The sequence below is a fragment of the Oncorhynchus keta genome, chromosome 23 (assembly GCF_023373465.1).
Source record: "Oncorhynchus keta strain PuntledgeMale-10-30-2019 chromosome 23, Oket_V2, whole genome shotgun sequence".
Taxonomy (NCBI): Eukaryota; Metazoa; Chordata; class Actinopteri; order Salmoniformes; family Salmonidae; genus Oncorhynchus; species Oncorhynchus keta.
In genome coordinates this window covers 9346978-9363973 of record NC_068443.1, presented here as the reverse complement: position 1 = coordinate 9363973, position 16996 = coordinate 9346978, and the positions used below count along the sequence as shown (strand labels likewise).

Genomic DNA, 16996 nt, shown 5'->3' with positions numbered 1-16996 from the left:
GGAAGAACAGTCAGATCATTCATCATGGTCCTCAGCCCAAACAACTCGCCTGAATCCCCTAGCACCCAGCCTGAAAGGTAAGAGTTAGCTTGCGTTCCAGATCCTGGGTATTCGTCAGTTTATTACAGTGCTACTAGGCATCAATTGTCACGCCTATTCCTGCTTCCTCCCTCTGTCACCACGTCACCGGCCCTGACAGCTATTAACACACACACACCTGTTCCCCATCATTAATTTTATTTATTTATGTCACCTTTATTTAACCAGGTAGGCAAGTTGAGAACAAGTTCTCATTTACAATTGCGACCTGGCCAAGATAAAGCAAAGCAGTTCGACAGATACAACAACACAGAGTTACACATGTAGTAAAACAAAACATACAGTCAATAATACAGTATAAACAAGTCTATATACGATGTGAGCAAATTAGGTGAGAAGGGAGGTAAAGGCAAAAAAGGCCATGGTGGCAAAGTAAATACAATATAGCAAGTAAAACACTGGAATGGTAGTTTTGCAATGGAAGAAAGTGCAAAGTAGAAATAAAAATAATGGGGTGCAAAGGAGCAAAATAAATAAATAAATGAAATACAGTTGGGAAAGAGGTAGTTGTTTGGGCTAAATTATAGGTGGGCTATGTACAGGTGCAGTAATCTGTAAGATGCTCTGACAGTTGGTGCTTAAAGCACACCTGTTCCCCATCATTAAGCACACCTGTTCCCCATCATTAAGCACACCTGTTCCCCATCATTAAGCACACCTGTACCTCATTTCCTCCGTGATTACTCCCCTTTTATTTATCCCTCAGATCACAGTCAATCATTAGGTAGTATTGTTTTCTCTCATGTTCGTTCATCGGCATAGTTTCTTTATTAAATTCACCTTCTGCACCTGCTTCCTGACTCCCAGCGTATATGTTACATCAATAGCACCTGCTTCCTGACTCCCAGCGTATATGTTACATCAATAGCACCTGCTTCCTGACTCCCAGCGTTATCTGTTACATCAATAGCACCTGCTTCCTGACTCCCAGTGTATGTTACATCAATAGCACCTGCTTCCTGACTCCCAGCGTATCTGTTACATATATAGCACCTGCTTCCTGACTCCCAGCGTTATCTGTTACATCAATAGCACCTGCTTCCTGACTCCCAGCGTATGTTACATCAATAGCACCTGCTTCCTGACTCCCAGCGTATGTTACATCAATAGCACCTGCTTCCTGACTCCCAGCGTATGTTACATCAATAGCACCTGCTTCCTGACTCCCAGCGTATGTTACATCAATAGCCAGGGAGCGTAAAGTAATGATGGTAGAGAATCACATCAATGACATTAGGGCCTGTAGGTATCAACCATCTCAGAGTAGGAGTGCTGATCCAGGATCATGTCTTCCCTGTCGTTATTCATTGTGATCTAAAATGTCAAACTGATCCTAGATCAGCATTCTGAGATGCATTATGCATAGAGCCCCTGGTCTCTCTCTTATTGGCCAACTGATCCTAGATCAGCACTGAGATGCATGATACAAACAGCCCCTGGTCAACTCTTATTCGAGTTGCTGTGCGTTTTGTTGCCAACCTATTTTGCTACCTGACAACTTTACGGTTTTCACTTTTTAATTACCGTTCATATATTTATTTATTTTTTCCTCAACTTTTTCACTCCGGACGCTTTATCTGGACACGATTCGTCAGGACCTCCAACAGCCGAAGCTAAGTAGTAACATTAACATGATGCCTTCTAATTGCAGTAGCCTTACGGCGAGGATAGCGGTCATTTCAGTGTAGGAAAGGATGAAACAGCGTCTGTACCACCAGTAAGTACAGATAGTAGTATAAATCCCCTGGCACAGTCCCCGCAGCCGGACAACGTTCTCGGTTTCTGGAAGGAAATGCTGTAGGAAAGCTCAACCGGTGTCGCTCATTCAGCCGACAGAAAATTTCAACCGGTTTTCCCCATTAAGCAGCGGGTCGGAGTCAGAGGCCGAGTCTTCTCTGGTCTCTACTCCTCCCGTTACAGGGTCTGAGACGCCGAAGCTTCCCCGTTGCGCAGCAACTCACTGCCTTCCTGAAGACAAATAATGTATACGAAATGCTTCAGTCTGGTTTTAGACCCCATCATAGCACTGAGACGGCACTTGTGAAGGTGGTAAATGACATTTTAATGGCATCGGACCGAGCTCTGCATCTGTCCTCGTGCTCCTAGACCTTAGTGCTGCTTTTGATACCATCGATCACCACATTCTTTTGGAGAGATTGGAAACCCAAATTGGTCTACACGGACAAGTTCTGGCCTGGTTTAGATCTTATCTGTCGGAAAGATATCAGTTTGTCTCTGAGAATGGTTTGTCCTCTGACAAATCAACTGTAAATTTCGGTGTTCCTCAAGGTTCCGTTTTAGGACCACTATTGTTTTCACTATATATTTTACCTCTTGGGGATGTTATTCGAAAACATAATGTTAACATTCACTGCTATGCGGATGACACACAGCTGTACATTTCAATGAAACATGGTGAAGCCCCAAAATTGCCCTGGCTAGAAGCATGTGTTTCAGACATAAGGAAGTGGATGGCTGCAAACTTTCTACTATTAAACTCGGACAAAACAGAGATGCTTGTTCTAGGTCCCAAGAAACAAAGATCTTTTGTTGAATCTGACAATTAATCTTGATGGTACTCTGGACCCTGATCTCTCTTTTGAAGAACATATCAAGACCATTTCGAGGACAGCTTTTTTCCATCTACGTAATATTGCAAAAATCAGAAACTTTCTGTCCAAAAATGATGCAGAAAAATGAATCCATGCTTTTGTCACTTCTAGGTTAGACTACTGCAATGCTCTACTTTCCGGCTACCCGGATAAAGCACTAAATAAACTTCAGTTAGTGCTAAATACGGCTGCTAGAATCCTGACTAGAACCAAAAAATGTGATTATATTACTCCAGTGCTAGCCTCTCTACACTGGCTTCCTGTCAAAGCAAGGGCTGATCTTTGTGGGCTATACTCAGCCTTGTCTCAGGATGGTAAGTTGGTGGTTGAAGATATCCCTCTAGTGGTGTGGGGGCTGTGCTTTGGCAAAGTGGGTGGGGTTATATCCTTCCTGTTTGGCCCTGTCCGGGGTGTCCTCGGATGGGGCCACAGTGTCTCCTGACCCCTCCTGTCTCAGCCTCCAGTATTTATGCTGCAGTAGTTTGTGTCGGGGGCTAGGGTCAGTTTGTTATATCTGGAGTACTTCTCCTGTCCTATTCGGTGTCCTGTGTGAATCTAAGTGTGCGTTCTCTAATTCTCTCCTTCTTTCTTTCTCTCTCTCGGAGGACCTGAGCCCTAGGACCATGCCCCAGGACTACCTGACATGATGACTCCTTGCTGTCCCCAGTCCACCTGGCCATGCTGCTGCTCCAGTTTCAACTGTTCTGCCTTACTATTATTCGACCATGCTGGTCATTTATGAACATTTGAACATCTTGGCCATGTTCTGTTATAATCTCCACCCGGCACAGCCAGAAGAGGACTGGCCACCCCACATATGCTCGCTCTAATTCTCTTTCTTTCTCTTTCTCGGAGGACCTGAGCCCTAGGACCGTGCCCCAGGACTACCTGACATGATGACTCCTTGCTGTCCCCAGTCCACCTGACTATGCTGCTGCTCCAGTTTCAACTGTTCTGCCTTATTATTATTCAACCATGCTGGTCATTTATGAACATTTGAACATCTTGGCCATGTTCTGTTATAATCTCCACCCGGCACAGCCAGAAGAGGACTGGCCACCCCACATAGCCTGGTTCCTCTCTAGGTTTCTTCCTAGGTTTTGGCCTTTCTAGGGAGTTTTTCCTAGCCACCGTGCTTCTACACCTGCATTGCTTGCTGTTTGGGGTTTTAGGCTGGGTTTCTGTACAGCACTTTGAGATATCAGCTGATGTACGAAGGGCTATATAAATACATTTGATTTGTCCTCAGTGTGTGTGCTCTGTGTGTGTGTTGAATTCTGTAAATAGAGAAACACACGGAGGGAGATGGCCTCTCTTGTTGAATGGTGGGAGAGAGAGAAGAGAAGTGCTTTTAAGAAATTGAGATTCTCCATTGAAAGTGCTTTTACTCCAGGACCAGGCCTAACGGTCTGGGAAACCAGCTCATTAAACCTGAAATCAAGGTATCCTATTCTCACAGAGTGTGTTAGAACTGAATGATCATTGATCAGGGGTGTGGTCTCACCTCAAAGTCCTGGTCTGATAGGTAGAGCTCAGGCGGAGGGGGTCGACGCCTTCAGGAAGTGGGCGTGCCAATAGCTCAGCCAGGGGATAGGTGTTCTGGCACAGCCTGGCCAGCACATCTTCCACCAGGATGATCTGGTTACACACCTCCACCTCCTGACACACACACACAAAAATCAACCCAAAAAGTAGGATAAGAGTACTGTATATTTCAACCGGTCGTGTGTGTGTGTGTGTGTGTGTGTGTGTGTGTGTGTGTGTGTGTGTGTGTGTGTGTGTGTGTGTGTAGCTGTGTGGGTTAATAAATCAAATTTTAATTGGTCACATACAGTATATCACAAGTGAGTACACCCCTCACATTTGTGTAAATATTTGCATATATCTTTTCATGTGTCAACACTGAAGAAATGACACTTTGCTACAATGACAAGTAGTGAGTGTACAGCTTGTATAACAGTGTAAATTTGCTGTCCCCTCAAAATAATTCAACACACAGACATTAATGTCTAAACCGCTGGCAACAAAAGTGAGTACACCCCAAAGTGAAAATGTCCAAATTGGGCCCAAAATGTAAATATTTTGTGTGGCCACCATCATTTTCCAGGAGGAAAACCTCCTGCTCCTGAACCAGCCCCGTCTCCCCATCCCCCTGAACCAGCCCCGTCTCCCCATCCCCCTGAACCAGCCCCGTCTCCCCATCCCCCTGAACCAGCCCCGTCTCCCCATCCCCCTGAACCAGCCCCGTCTCCCCATCCCCCTGAACCAGCCCCGTGTCCCCATCCCCCTGAACCAGCCCCGTGTCCCCATCCCCCTGAACCAGCCCCGTCTCCCCATCCCCCTGAACCAGCCCCGTCTCCCCATCCCCCTGAACCAGCCCCGTCTCCCCATACCCATGAACCAGCCCCGTCTCCCCATACCCAAGAACCAGCCCCGTCTCCCCATACCCAAGAACCTGCCCCGTCTCCCCATACCCATGAACCAGCCCCGTCTCCCCATACCCCTTGAACCAGCCCCGTCTCCCCATACCCATGAACCAGCCCCGTCTCCCCATACCCATGAACCAGCCCCGTCTCCCCATACCCAAGAACCAGCCCCGTCTCCCCATACCCAAGAACCAGCCCCGTCTCCCCATACCCAAGAACCAGCCCCGTCTCCCCATACCCCTTGAACCAGCCCCGTCCCCCCATACCCCTTGAACCAGCCCAGTCTCCCCATACCCCTTGAACCAGCCCCGTCTCCCCATGCCCCTTGAACCAGCCCCGTCTCCCCATCCCCCTGAACCAGCCCCGTCTCCCCATACACCTGAACCAGCCCCGTCTCCCCATACACCTGAACCAGCCCAGTCTCCCCATACCCTGAACCAGCCCCATACCCCTAAATCATAAGTGACCTGGACACTAGGTTCCAGAACAGTGATTTACTGCTATGGATGACATCATAAGTGACCTGGACACTAGGTTCCAGAACACAGTGTTTTTACTGCTATGGACGACATCAAAAGTGACCTGGACACTAAGTTCCAGAACACAGTGTTTTTACTGCTATGGACGACATCATAAGTGACCTGGACACTAGATTCCAGAACAGTGTTTTTACTGCTATGGACGACATCATAAGTGACCTGGACACTAGATTCCAGAACAGTGTTTTTACTGCTATGGACGACATCATAAGTGACCTGGACACTAGGTTCCAGAACAGTGTTTTTACTGCTATGGACGACATCATAAGTGACCTGGACACTAGATTCAACACCACTGCAAAAAATTGTAGAATAGTTTTCTGCTGTTCTGAAAGTTGGTCAGATTAGTGAGGATAAAGACCTTCTGTGTGCCAACCACTGATCATGAAGTATTCATTGATACATTGAAAGTCAGTTAGCTAGAAAGCTGGACTTCAAAGACTTGATCGGTGACTTTGCTAGCAAGAAGGCTCAGCGCTGGGCTCTTGGTGAGTAAGACTCAGCAAGGGCCAGTGATAACTGTTAAATGGCATCACTATGGATATTGGATCACTACACACGATGCTCACCGGCTGAGAACAAGACTGAGAACAAGATATATCTCAAAGTAATGGCTGGATTGACCATAACATTTGTTGTGCACAATCAAGACCCCAAGTGGAAGAAACCTATTGATTTGGTGACCTCTTGACCTTTACTCTAGCGCCACCATCAGGCCTTTTCATTTCAATTTCTACAGCTGCTTATTGTCTAGTTGGTGTGTATACCAAGTTCAAAAATCTGCTGCTGATTTGATTATTTTGTTTGTTATATCATTCTATAGATGATCATGTTAATTTAATTGAACAGCTTAATGTATACTTAAGTTATATTTATTTTAAGTTAATCATTAATGTTAAGAGAATTTTCCATTAAAGAATGTACCATTAAAATGACATTTAGAGACTGTAAAAGATGGCCTATAGCACATTTCTTATAGAGGGTATCAGTCTTGCATTGAATAGTGAATTCCACTGTATGCAGAATGCATGTCTGCACAGGGTTATATTTTCACAGCTCACTGTCAGTAAATGTCAGACAGTAAATATTGGCTACAAGAGAATTGCAAGCCTGCAAAGGTAGAGTTATTTAAAGCTTTGAATGGGTCGATTGGGTTCTGGAGGTGTGGTTACAATAATTGCACAGGTTTGGTATGGTCTGTGGTGGTGGGGCCCAATGTGATATCTATTCATGGGGCCCAAAATCCCTGGTGGCGCCCCTGTCTGTGGCATTGTGTTGTGTGACAAAACTGTACGTTTTAGAGGGACGTTTTATTGTTCCCAGCACAAGGTGCACCTGTGTAATGATCCTGCTGTTTAATCATCTTCTTGATTATGCCTCAGCTGTCAGGTGGATGGATTATGTTGGCAAAGGAGAAATGCTCACTAACAGGGATGTAAACACATTTGTGCACAAAATTTGAGAGAAATAAGCTTAATTTCTGGGATCTTTATCTCAGCTCATGAAACCAACACTTTAGATGTCGGGTTTATATTTTTGTTCAGTATAGATATCGTTGTTAGAAAGAATGCTATGTTTCCCTTGACGTAGTGGTGCTGGATGTAAAAAATGTCTCAACTTATCCAACTCTCCCTTATGGTCAGTGTGTGTTTGTGTATAAGGGTTGGCAGGTCAGTGTAGTGAATAACTCACCCTCTCAGTGATCTCTGCAATGTCCTCTGTGCTCCCAGCTTGGGAACACGTTGGTGAAGGTGAGAGGCTCTAGACCAGCATGGATCAGATACGACTTCCGAGACTTCTTCTCATTATTCTCTGCGGGAGGAAGTCGGCACGTTTAGCAACACATCCTAACTAGAGACATGCCCTTAGTGAAAAGGTCTGCGGGTGCAAGGTTCAAACATCAAGCACCTTATGTTAACAGAGAGGCCAGAGATGATAACATCATCAGGTATCCTACCCATGCAGTACTGCAGCACTGTTTCCATGGCACATTTCCTGTCCATGTCCCATCTTATCCTGGTGGAGCTGGGGTTCTCGCTGTCCTGGGGCCACCAGCCCTGCCACAGGTACACCTCATGGAAGTTATCCACCAGGAACAGAGCTATACAGGAAGAAGAAGTTATGTCCGAGCAGCCATTTTGTACACCAACATTCCAACAGACGCCTCTCGGGTGGCGCAGTGGTTAAGGGTGCTGTACTGCAGCGCCAGCTGTGCCACCAGAGACTCTGGGTTCGCGCCCAGGCTCTGTCGTAACCGGCCGCGACCGGGAGGTCCGTGGGGCGACGCACAATTGGCCTAGCGTCGTCCGGGTTAGGCTGATAGGGATATACTCGTCTCATCGCGCACCAGCGAGTCCTGTGGCGGGTCGGGCGCAGTGCGTGCTAATCAAGGTTGCCAAGTGCACGGCGTTTCCTCCGACACATTGGTGCGGCTGGCTTCCGGGTTGGATGCGCGCTGTATTAAGAAGCAGTGCGGCTTGGTTGGGTTGTGTATCGGAGAACGCATTACTTTCAACCTTCGTCTCTCCCAAGCCCGTACGGGAGTTGTAGCGATGAGACAAGATAGTAGCTACTAAACAATTGGATACCATGAAATTGGGGAGAAAAAGGGGTAAAATTCACACATATATATTTTTTTAAATCAAAAATCAAAACATTCCAACAGACAGGACATCTCCTTAATGCTGAGTGCCAAGCAGAGGCGCTTATATACTCACCAGGCTGGGAGGCTCAGTACAGGTGTAATGTATTACTATGGTATAATAGCACTCAGCAGGCTGGGAGGCTCAGTACAGGTGTAATGTATTACTATGGTATAATGGGACGCACCAGGCTGGGAGGCTCAGTACAGGTGTAATGTATTACTATGGTATAATAGCACTCACCAGGCTGGGAGGCTCAGTACAGGTGTAATGTATTACTATGGTATAATGGGACTCACCAGGCTGGGAGGCTCAGTACAGGTGTAATGTATTACTATGGTATAATAGCACTCACCAGGCTGGGAGGCTCAGTACAGGTGTAATGTATTACTATGGTATAATGGGACTCACCAGGCTGGGAGGCTCAGTACAGGTGTAATGTATTACTATGGTATAATGGGACTCACCAGGCTGGGAGGCTCAGTACAGGTGTAATGTATTACTATGGTATAATGGGACTCACCAGGCTGGGAGGCTCAGTACAGGTGTAATGTATTACTATGGTATAATAGCACTCACCAGGCTGGGAGGCTCAGTACAGGTGTAATGTATTACTATGGTATAATATCACTCACCAGGCTGGGAGGCTCAGTACAGGTGTAATGTATTACTATGGTATAATGGGACTCACCAGGCTGGGAGGCTCAGTACAGGTGTAATGTATTACTATGGTATAATAGCACTCACCAGGCTGGGAGGCTCAGTACAGGTGTAATGTATTACTATGGTATAATAGCACTCACCAGGCTGGGAGGCTCAGTACAGGTGTAATGTATTACTATGGTATAATAGGCACTCACCAGGCTGGGAGGCTCAGTACAGGTGTAATGTATTACTATGGTATAATGGGACTCACCAGGCTGGGAGGCTCAGTACAGGTGTAATGTATTACTATGGTATAATGGGACTCACCAGGCTGGGAGGCTCAGTACAGGTGTAATGTATTACTATGGTATAATATCACTCACCAGGCTGGGAGGCTCAGTACAGGTGTAATGTATTACTATGGTATAATAGCACTCACCAGGCTGGGAGGCTCAGTACAGGTGTAATGTATTACTATGGTATAATGGGACTCACCAGGCTGGGAGGCTCAGTACAGGTGTAATGTATTACTATGGTATAATAGCACTCACCAGGCTGGGAGGCTCAGTACAGGTGTAATGTATTACTATGGTATAATGGGACTCACCAGGCTGGGAGGCTCAGTACAGGTGTAATGTATTACTATGGTATAATAGCACTCACCAGGCTGGGAGGCTCAGTACAGGTGTAATGTATTACTATGGTATAATGGGACTCACCAGGCTGGGAGGCTCAGTACAGGTGTAATGTATTACTATGGTATAATAGCACTCACCAGGCTGGGAGGCTCAGTACAGGTGTAATGTATTACTATGGTATAATGGGACTCACCAGGCTGGGAGGCTCAGTACAGGTGTAATGTATTACTATGGTATAATAGCACTCACCAGGCTGGGAGGCTCAGTACAGGTGTAATGTATTACTATGGTATAATAGCACTCACCAGGCTGGGAGGCTCAGTACAGGTGTAATGTATTACTATGGTATAATGGGACTCACCAGGCTGGGAGGCTCAGTACAGGTGTAATGTATTACTATGGTATAATAGCACTCACCAGGCTGGGAGGCTCAGTACAGGTGTAATGTATTACTATGGTATAATGGGACTCACCAGGCTGGGAGGCTCAGTACAGGTGTAATGTATTACTATGGTATAATATCACTCACCAGGCTGGGAGGCTCAGTACAGGTGTAATGTATTACTATGGTATAATAGCACTCACCAGGCTGGGAGGCTCAGTACAGGTGTAATGTATTACTATGGTATAATGGGACTCACCAGGCTGGGAGGCTCAGTACAGGTGTAATGTATTACTATGGTATAATAGCACTCACCAGGCTGGGAGGCTCAGTACAGGTGTAATGTATTACTATGGTATAATGGGACTCACCAGGCTGGGAGGCTCAGTACAGGTGTAATGTATTACTATGGTATAATGGGACTCACCAGGCTGGGAGGCTCAGTACAGGTGTAATGTATTACTATGGTATAATGGGACTCACCAGGCTGGGAGGCTCAGTACAGGTGTAATGTATTACTATGGTATAATAGCACTCACCAGGCTGGGAGGCTCAGTACAGGTGTAATGTATTACTATGGTATAATGGGACTCACCAGGCTGGGAGGCTCAGTACAGGTGTAATGTATTACTATGGTATAATGGGACTCACCAGGCTGGGAGGCTCAGGTACAGGTGTAATGTATTACTATGGTATAATGGGACTCACCAGGCTGGGAGGCTCAGTACAGGTGTAATGTATTACTATGGTATAATGGGAGCACTCACCAGGCTGGGAGGCTCAGTACAGGTGTAATGTATTACTATGGTATAATGGGACTCACCAGGCTGGGAGGCTCAGTACAGGTGTAATGTATTACTATGGTATAATGGGACTCACCAGGCTGGGAGGCTCAGTACAGGTGTAATGTATTACTATGGTATAATAGCACTCACCAGGCTGGGAGGCTCAGTACAGGTGTAATGTATTACTATGGTGGTATAATAGCACTCACCAGGCTGGGAGGCTCAGTACAGGTGTAATGTATTACTATGGTATAATAGCACGCACCAGGCTGGGAGGCTCAGTACAGGTGTAATGTATTACTATGGTATAATGGGACTCACCAGGCTGGGAGGCTCAGTACAGGTGTAATGTATTACTATGGTATAATAGGACGCACCAGGCTGGGAGGCTCAGTACAGGTGTAATGTATTACTATGGTATAATAGCACTCACCAGGCTGGGAGGCTCAGTACAGGTGTAATGTATTACTATGGTATAATGGGACTCACCAGGCTGGGAGGCTCAGTACAGGTGTAATGTATTACTATGGTATAATAGCACTCACCAGGCTGGGAGGCTCAGTACAGGTGTAATGTATTACTATGGTATAATGGGACTCACCAGGCTGGGAGGCTCAGTACAGGTGTAATGTATTACTATGGTATAATGGGACTCACCAGGCTGGGAGGCTCAGTACAGGTGTAATGTATTACTATGGTATAATGGGACTCACCAGGCTGGGAGGCTCAGTACAGGTGTAATGTATTACTATGGTATAATAGCACTCACCAGGCTGGGAGGCTCAGTACAGGTGTAATGTATTACTATGGTATAATGGGACTCACCAGGCTGGGAGGCTCAGTACAGGTGTAATGTATTACTATGGTGGTATAATAGCACTCACCAGGCTGGGAGGCTCAGTACAGGTGTAATGTATTACTATGGTATAATAGCACGCACCAGGCTGGGAGGCTCAGTACAGGTGTAATGTATTACTATGGTATAATGGGACTCACCAGGCTGGGAGGCTCAGTACAGGTGTAATGTATTACTATGGTATAATGGGACTCACCAGGCTGGGAGGCTCAGTACAGGTGTAATGTATTACTATGGTATAATGGGACTCACCAGGCTGGGAGGCTCAGTACAGGTGTAATGTATTACTATGGTATAATAGCACTCACCAGGCTGGGAGGCTCAGTACAGGTGTAATGTATTACTATGGTATAATGGGACTCACCAGGCTGGGAGGCTCAGTACAGGTGTAATGTATTACTATGGTATAATGGGACTCACCAGGCTGGGAGGCTCAGTACAGGTGTAATGTATTACTATGGTATAATGGGACTCACCAGGCTGGGAGGCTCAGTACAGGTGTAATGTATTACTATGGTGGTATAATAGCACTCACCAGGCTGGGAGGTGCGGTACAGGTCCTCCTGTAGGAAGGGCAGAGAGCTGACCATGTCTGGAGCTCTGGAGGGGTGGTAGAACTCTGTAGCCAGAAACTGCCCTGAAGAACTGCTCAGCTTGAACAGCCTGGGGGTGAAGTTGAATTTACCCGGATCTAATACAAGAGAATTCATGCTCAGTGTTAACGTCTACCTGAACCCGGATAATCCGTTTGCCATATGGTTAAGTGTTATTTCAGTGTGTAACTGTACTATACCTTGCAGCATACAATCGTAGGCTTTCCGGTCTTTAATCCCTACAGCATCCCAGAATCCCGTGGGCTCTGATCCCTCGTCACACTCTGTAATGGTCACCTGACTGCTGCTGTGGAGCCCCGCCTCCAAAGGACATCTAAAAGACAGCAGCCATGCGTCACATCATAGCTACATTATACCGGCCGTCCCAAATGGCGCCCTATTCCCCATATAGTGCACTACTTTAGACTACAGCCCTATGGGCCCTGGTCAAAAGTAGTGCATCATAATAGGGAATAGGGTGCTGTTTGGGACAGATATATACCGTATTACACATTTCACTACACATGAGTTTTTCCTGGTCAGCATAGTACAGAGACAGGAAAGATTAATTAGTCCCTGGTCAAAAGTAGTGCACTATTTAGGCAACAGGGAGCCATTTGAGAAGCAGACTCACTGTTCTTTGATCCTCTGAGCTGCGTTGAGGCCCACCAGCCGTGTGTGTTGCTGGGCCTTGCAGCCGTGCCACAGGTAAATCAGGGCCTTGTTGACGTTGAGGAGGATCATGGAGCTCCTGGAGCGAAGGCTGCTGCAGTGACTGACCACCTCCAGTAGGTGTCCCTCTACAGGGACCTCCCCTCGCACGCAGTACAGACGCCACTCAGCTAGAAGAAGACGGCGAAGAGGCGCGTGGTCAGTATGACACACACATAGGTCGTGTTCCCTTGCTCATGCTTTTTATTGTATCAACCAAATCGACTGTTTCCGTCGGGCACCAGATTGCTATAATGTGGTTAGCTGATATGTAAAACGCCCATCCAGGCGTTGTAAGATCTGGTATGCATCAGCAATGGAGTCGCTCAGGAACGCACTCGTACACACTACTGTCCTGATCACAGATCCCAGCGGTGGCAGCTGAGAGAAGGACTGGTCATAGTGGTAGCTGGAATGGAATGATGGGAACTCAATGGGAACTCAATGGGAACTCAATGGGAACTCAATGGGAACTCAATGGGAACTCAATGGGAACTCCCATTAATTCCATTCCAGCCATTAGAATGATCCGGTCTTCTGATTTAAAGTGACACCAGCCACCACTGGAACAGAAGAGAGATCCTAGATCCTTCCTTACTCTGCATGTTCTCCTCTTCCTCCTCTCTCTTCCCACCGTGTATAATCATCCCCCCTTTGAAACACTGCAGGAAACAAGGAGGCTCCTTCCCCTGCTGTACCTGGACCTGTCGGGGACAGCGACAGGGACACGGCTCATACATGACATATGCATCTGAGGCTGCTCTCAGATCAGTGACAGCAGATGCGTGTATACATGGAATTAGGCTCCATCTCAAACAACCTGTTCCCTATATAGTGCACTCTGGTCTGGTAAGTGCACTGTATAGGGAATAGGGTGATATTTAAGACATAGGGCTTAGTATTTAGGGTGGACACGTACCTGGGCCCCTCTCTCCTCCTCCAGCTCCACTGTCATCAGTGCTGACGTTCCTTTCTCTCTCACGGTGGAGTTCCGTCCCTGCCAGAAGAAGTAGCAGCCCTGTTCCTTCACCGGGTCGGAGGTCCTCAGCTCCGGGTTCTGCCTCCTGCCAACTGCTGCGCTCACCATGTACTTCCACTTCACAACGTACGCGTCTCCCTCGTGGAACTGGCCTATACTCTGCCGGGGCAGCCGGCTGGGATAACAACAATACAAATAGTTACAAATAACTCATTCGATTTCTACTGCGATCAGTACGGGAAGGGTTGCAAAAGTCGGGTTATTTTCCCAAAATTCCCATGTTTTCCAGAAATCCCTGCTGGAGGATGTCCTGATTCCAGAAATATTCCAACCAGGATTTCTGGAAAACCTGGGAATTTTGAGAACGTTTCCAGAATGTTGCAACCTTAGTAAAGGGGGAGATAATGACCTATAGTCAAACTGCAGGATGTGCCAGACATCTACAGACACTGTGCTGATCTCTAGAGTCCTCATCCTGTCCTCTCCTTCCACAGAGCCGTGGCCTCGGCCAACGTTCATCCCATCCAACACCGTGCTGACAGCTGTCTGGAGTACAGGAAGCATCAACCCTGCATCATACGGTCTGCACACGCACCCCGGCAAATCCTGGGGGTGGAGACCGAGAGAGACCGAGAATCATTCACAAAACTCTAGGGTCATGGGGTCTGATGAAAACATAACAGGTAACGAAGTGTAAAATGAAGAGAGAGAAAGAGAGAGAACGAGAAAAAGAGAGAGAGTCAAGAGGATATACCTTCTGCTCAGTGACTTGTAGGTTGCTATTCTTTGGTTGTGGTTTCTTAGTGTCTGTCCAGTCCAGAAACTTCTCCTTGAACAGGATTGTCTCATTGTGCTGTGTCAGCCTGCCGAATATGGCCCAGTCAGGACGCCCCTGGCCCTTCCTGTGGGAACACACATACACACAGTAAGAGAAAGTGAGAGCAGACTTTAGCACAGGACCTATAGACGTTATAAACCCCTCTAGGACAAACTGTCCCTGAGGGATGATTTGACTGAGTGGTGGAGAAAGAGTGTGTGTGTGTGTTGGTGTGCGTGTCTGTGTGTGTCTGTTGGTGCGTCTGTGTGTCTGTTGGTGTGCGTGTCTGTTGGTGCGTCTGTGTGTCTGTTGGTGTGTTGGTGTGCGTGTCTGTTGGTGCGTCTGTGTGTCTGTTGGTGCGTCTGTTGGTGTGCGTGTCTGTTGGTGCGTCTGTGTGTCTGTTGGTGCGTCTGTTGGTGTGCGTGTCTGTTGGTGCGTCTGTGTGTCTGTTGGTGCGTCTGTTGGTGTGTTGGTGTGCGTGTCTGTTGGTGCGTCTGTGTGTCTGTTGGTGCGTCTGTTGGTGTGTTGGTGCGCGTGTCTGTTGGTGCGTCTGTTGGTGTGTTGGTGTGCGTGTCTGTTGGTGCGTCTGTTGGTGTGTTGGTGTGCGTGTCTGTTGGTGCGTCTGTTGGTGTGTTGGTGTGCGTGTCTGTTGGTGCGTCTGTTGGTGTGTTGGTGTGCGTGTCTGTTGGTGCGTCTGTTGGTGTGTTGGTGTGCGTGTCTGTTGGTGCGTCTGTTGGTGCGTTGGTGTGCGTGTCTGTTGGTGCGTCTGTTGGTGTGTTGGTGCGTCTGTTGGTGTGTTGGTGCGTCTGTTGGTGTGTTGGTGTGCGTGTCTGTTGGTGCGTCTGTTGGTGTGTTGGTGCGTCTGTTGGTGTGCGTGTCTGTTGGTGCGTCTGTTGGTGTGTTGGTGCGTCTGTTGGTGTGTTGGTGCGTCTGTTGGTGCGTCTGTTGGTGTGTTGGTGCGTCTGTTGGTGCGTCGGTTGGTGCGTCTGTTGGTGTGTTGGTGCGTCTGTTGGTGTGTTGGTGCGTCTGTTGGTGCGTTGGTGCGTCTGTTGGTGCGTTCTGTGGTGCGTCTGTTGGTGCGTTGTCGTGCGTCTGTTGGTGCGTCTGTTGGTGCGTTGGTGCGTCTGTTGGTGCGTCTGTTGGTGCGTTGGTGCGTCTGTCGGTGCGTGCGTTGGTGCGCGTGTCTGTCGGTGCGTCTGTCGGTGCGTGCGTTCTGTGCGTGCGTGCGTTGGTGCGTGCGTCGGTGCGCGTGTCGGCGTGTCGTCTGCGTCTGTCGGTGCGCGTCTGTCGGGCGCGCGTCTGTCGGGCGCGTCGTCTGTCGGCGCGTCGGGCGCGTGTCTGTCGGTGCGTCTGTCGGGTGCGCGTGTTGGCGCGCTCTGTCAGTCGTCGTCTGTCGGCGGTGCGTCGGGCGCGTGTCTGTCGGTGCGTCTGTCGTGGGGTGCGTGTCTGTCGGGCGCGTCGGTGCGCGCGTCGGTGCGCGTCGGGCGTCTGTCGGTGCGTCTGTCGGCGCGTCTGTCGGTGCGTCTGTTGCGTCGGGGCGCGTTGGTGCGCGTCTGTCGGTGTCGGCGCGTCGGTGCGTCTGGTGCGCGTGCGTTCGTCGCGTCTGTCTGGTGCGTGCGTTGGTGCGCGTCTGTGCGTCTGTCGGTGCGCGCGTCTGGTCGCGTGTCTGTCGGGTGCGTCTGTCGGTGCGCGTTGGTGCGCGTGTGTCGGGCGCGCGTCTGTCGGTGCGCGTGCGTCTGTCGGTGCGCGTCGGGCGCGCGTCTGGTGGCGCGTGTCGTCGGCGCGCGTCTGTCGGTCGCGTCTGTCGGGGCGCGCGTCTGGTCGGGCGCGTCTGTCGGCGCGCGTCTGTCGGCGCGTCGGGCGCGCGTCTGTCGGCGCGCGTCGGGCGCGCGTCTGTCGGGCGCGTCGGGCGCGCGTCTGTCGGCGCGTCGGGGCGCGCGTCTGTCTGTCGGCGCGTCTGGGCGCGGGCGTCTGTCGGCGCGTCTGGGCGCGTGTCTGTCTGGTGTGTTGGTGCTGTCTGTTGGTGCGTCTGTGCCCATGTGTCTGTTGGTGCGTCTGTGCCCATGTGTCTGTTGGTGCGTCTGTGCCCATGTGTCTGTTGGTGCGTCTGTGCCCATGTGTCTGTTGGTGCGTCTGTGCCCATGTGTCTGTGTGTGTGCGTTGGTGCCCATGTGTCTGCGTTGGTGCCCATGTGTCTGTGTGTGTGCGTTGGTGCGTGTCTGTGTGTGTGCGTCGGTGCGTGCGTGTTTATTGGTGTGTGTGTTGGTCCGTT

At 48.9% G+C, this 16996-nt stretch overlaps 1 protein-coding gene and 1 pseudogene across 1 annotated transcript in view; both read right to left on the bottom strand.

Moving 5' to 3' along the window:
* LOC127911136 (supervillin-like) overlaps positions 1 to 4811 on the bottom strand; it is a 5635-nt pseudogene extending 824 nt beyond the window's left edge.
* A 2542-nt stretch (positions 4812 to 7353) lies between these two features.
* LOC118401761 (supervillin-like) overlaps positions 7354 to 16996 on the bottom strand; it is a 77312-nt gene continuing 67669 nt past the window's right edge. The window contains 9 exon segments of the mRNA XM_052476265.1: positions 7354 to 7488; positions 7634 to 7777; positions 12160 to 12315; positions 12418 to 12551; positions 12852 to 13059; positions 13527 to 13632; positions 13848 to 14082; positions 14317 to 14513; positions 14662 to 14809. Coding sequence (XP_052332225.1) covers positions 7373 to 7488; positions 7634 to 7777; positions 12160 to 12315; positions 12418 to 12551; positions 12852 to 13059; positions 13527 to 13632; positions 13848 to 14082; positions 14317 to 14513; positions 14662 to 14809 — 1444 coding nt within the window. The 3' untranslated portion in view covers positions 7354 to 7372.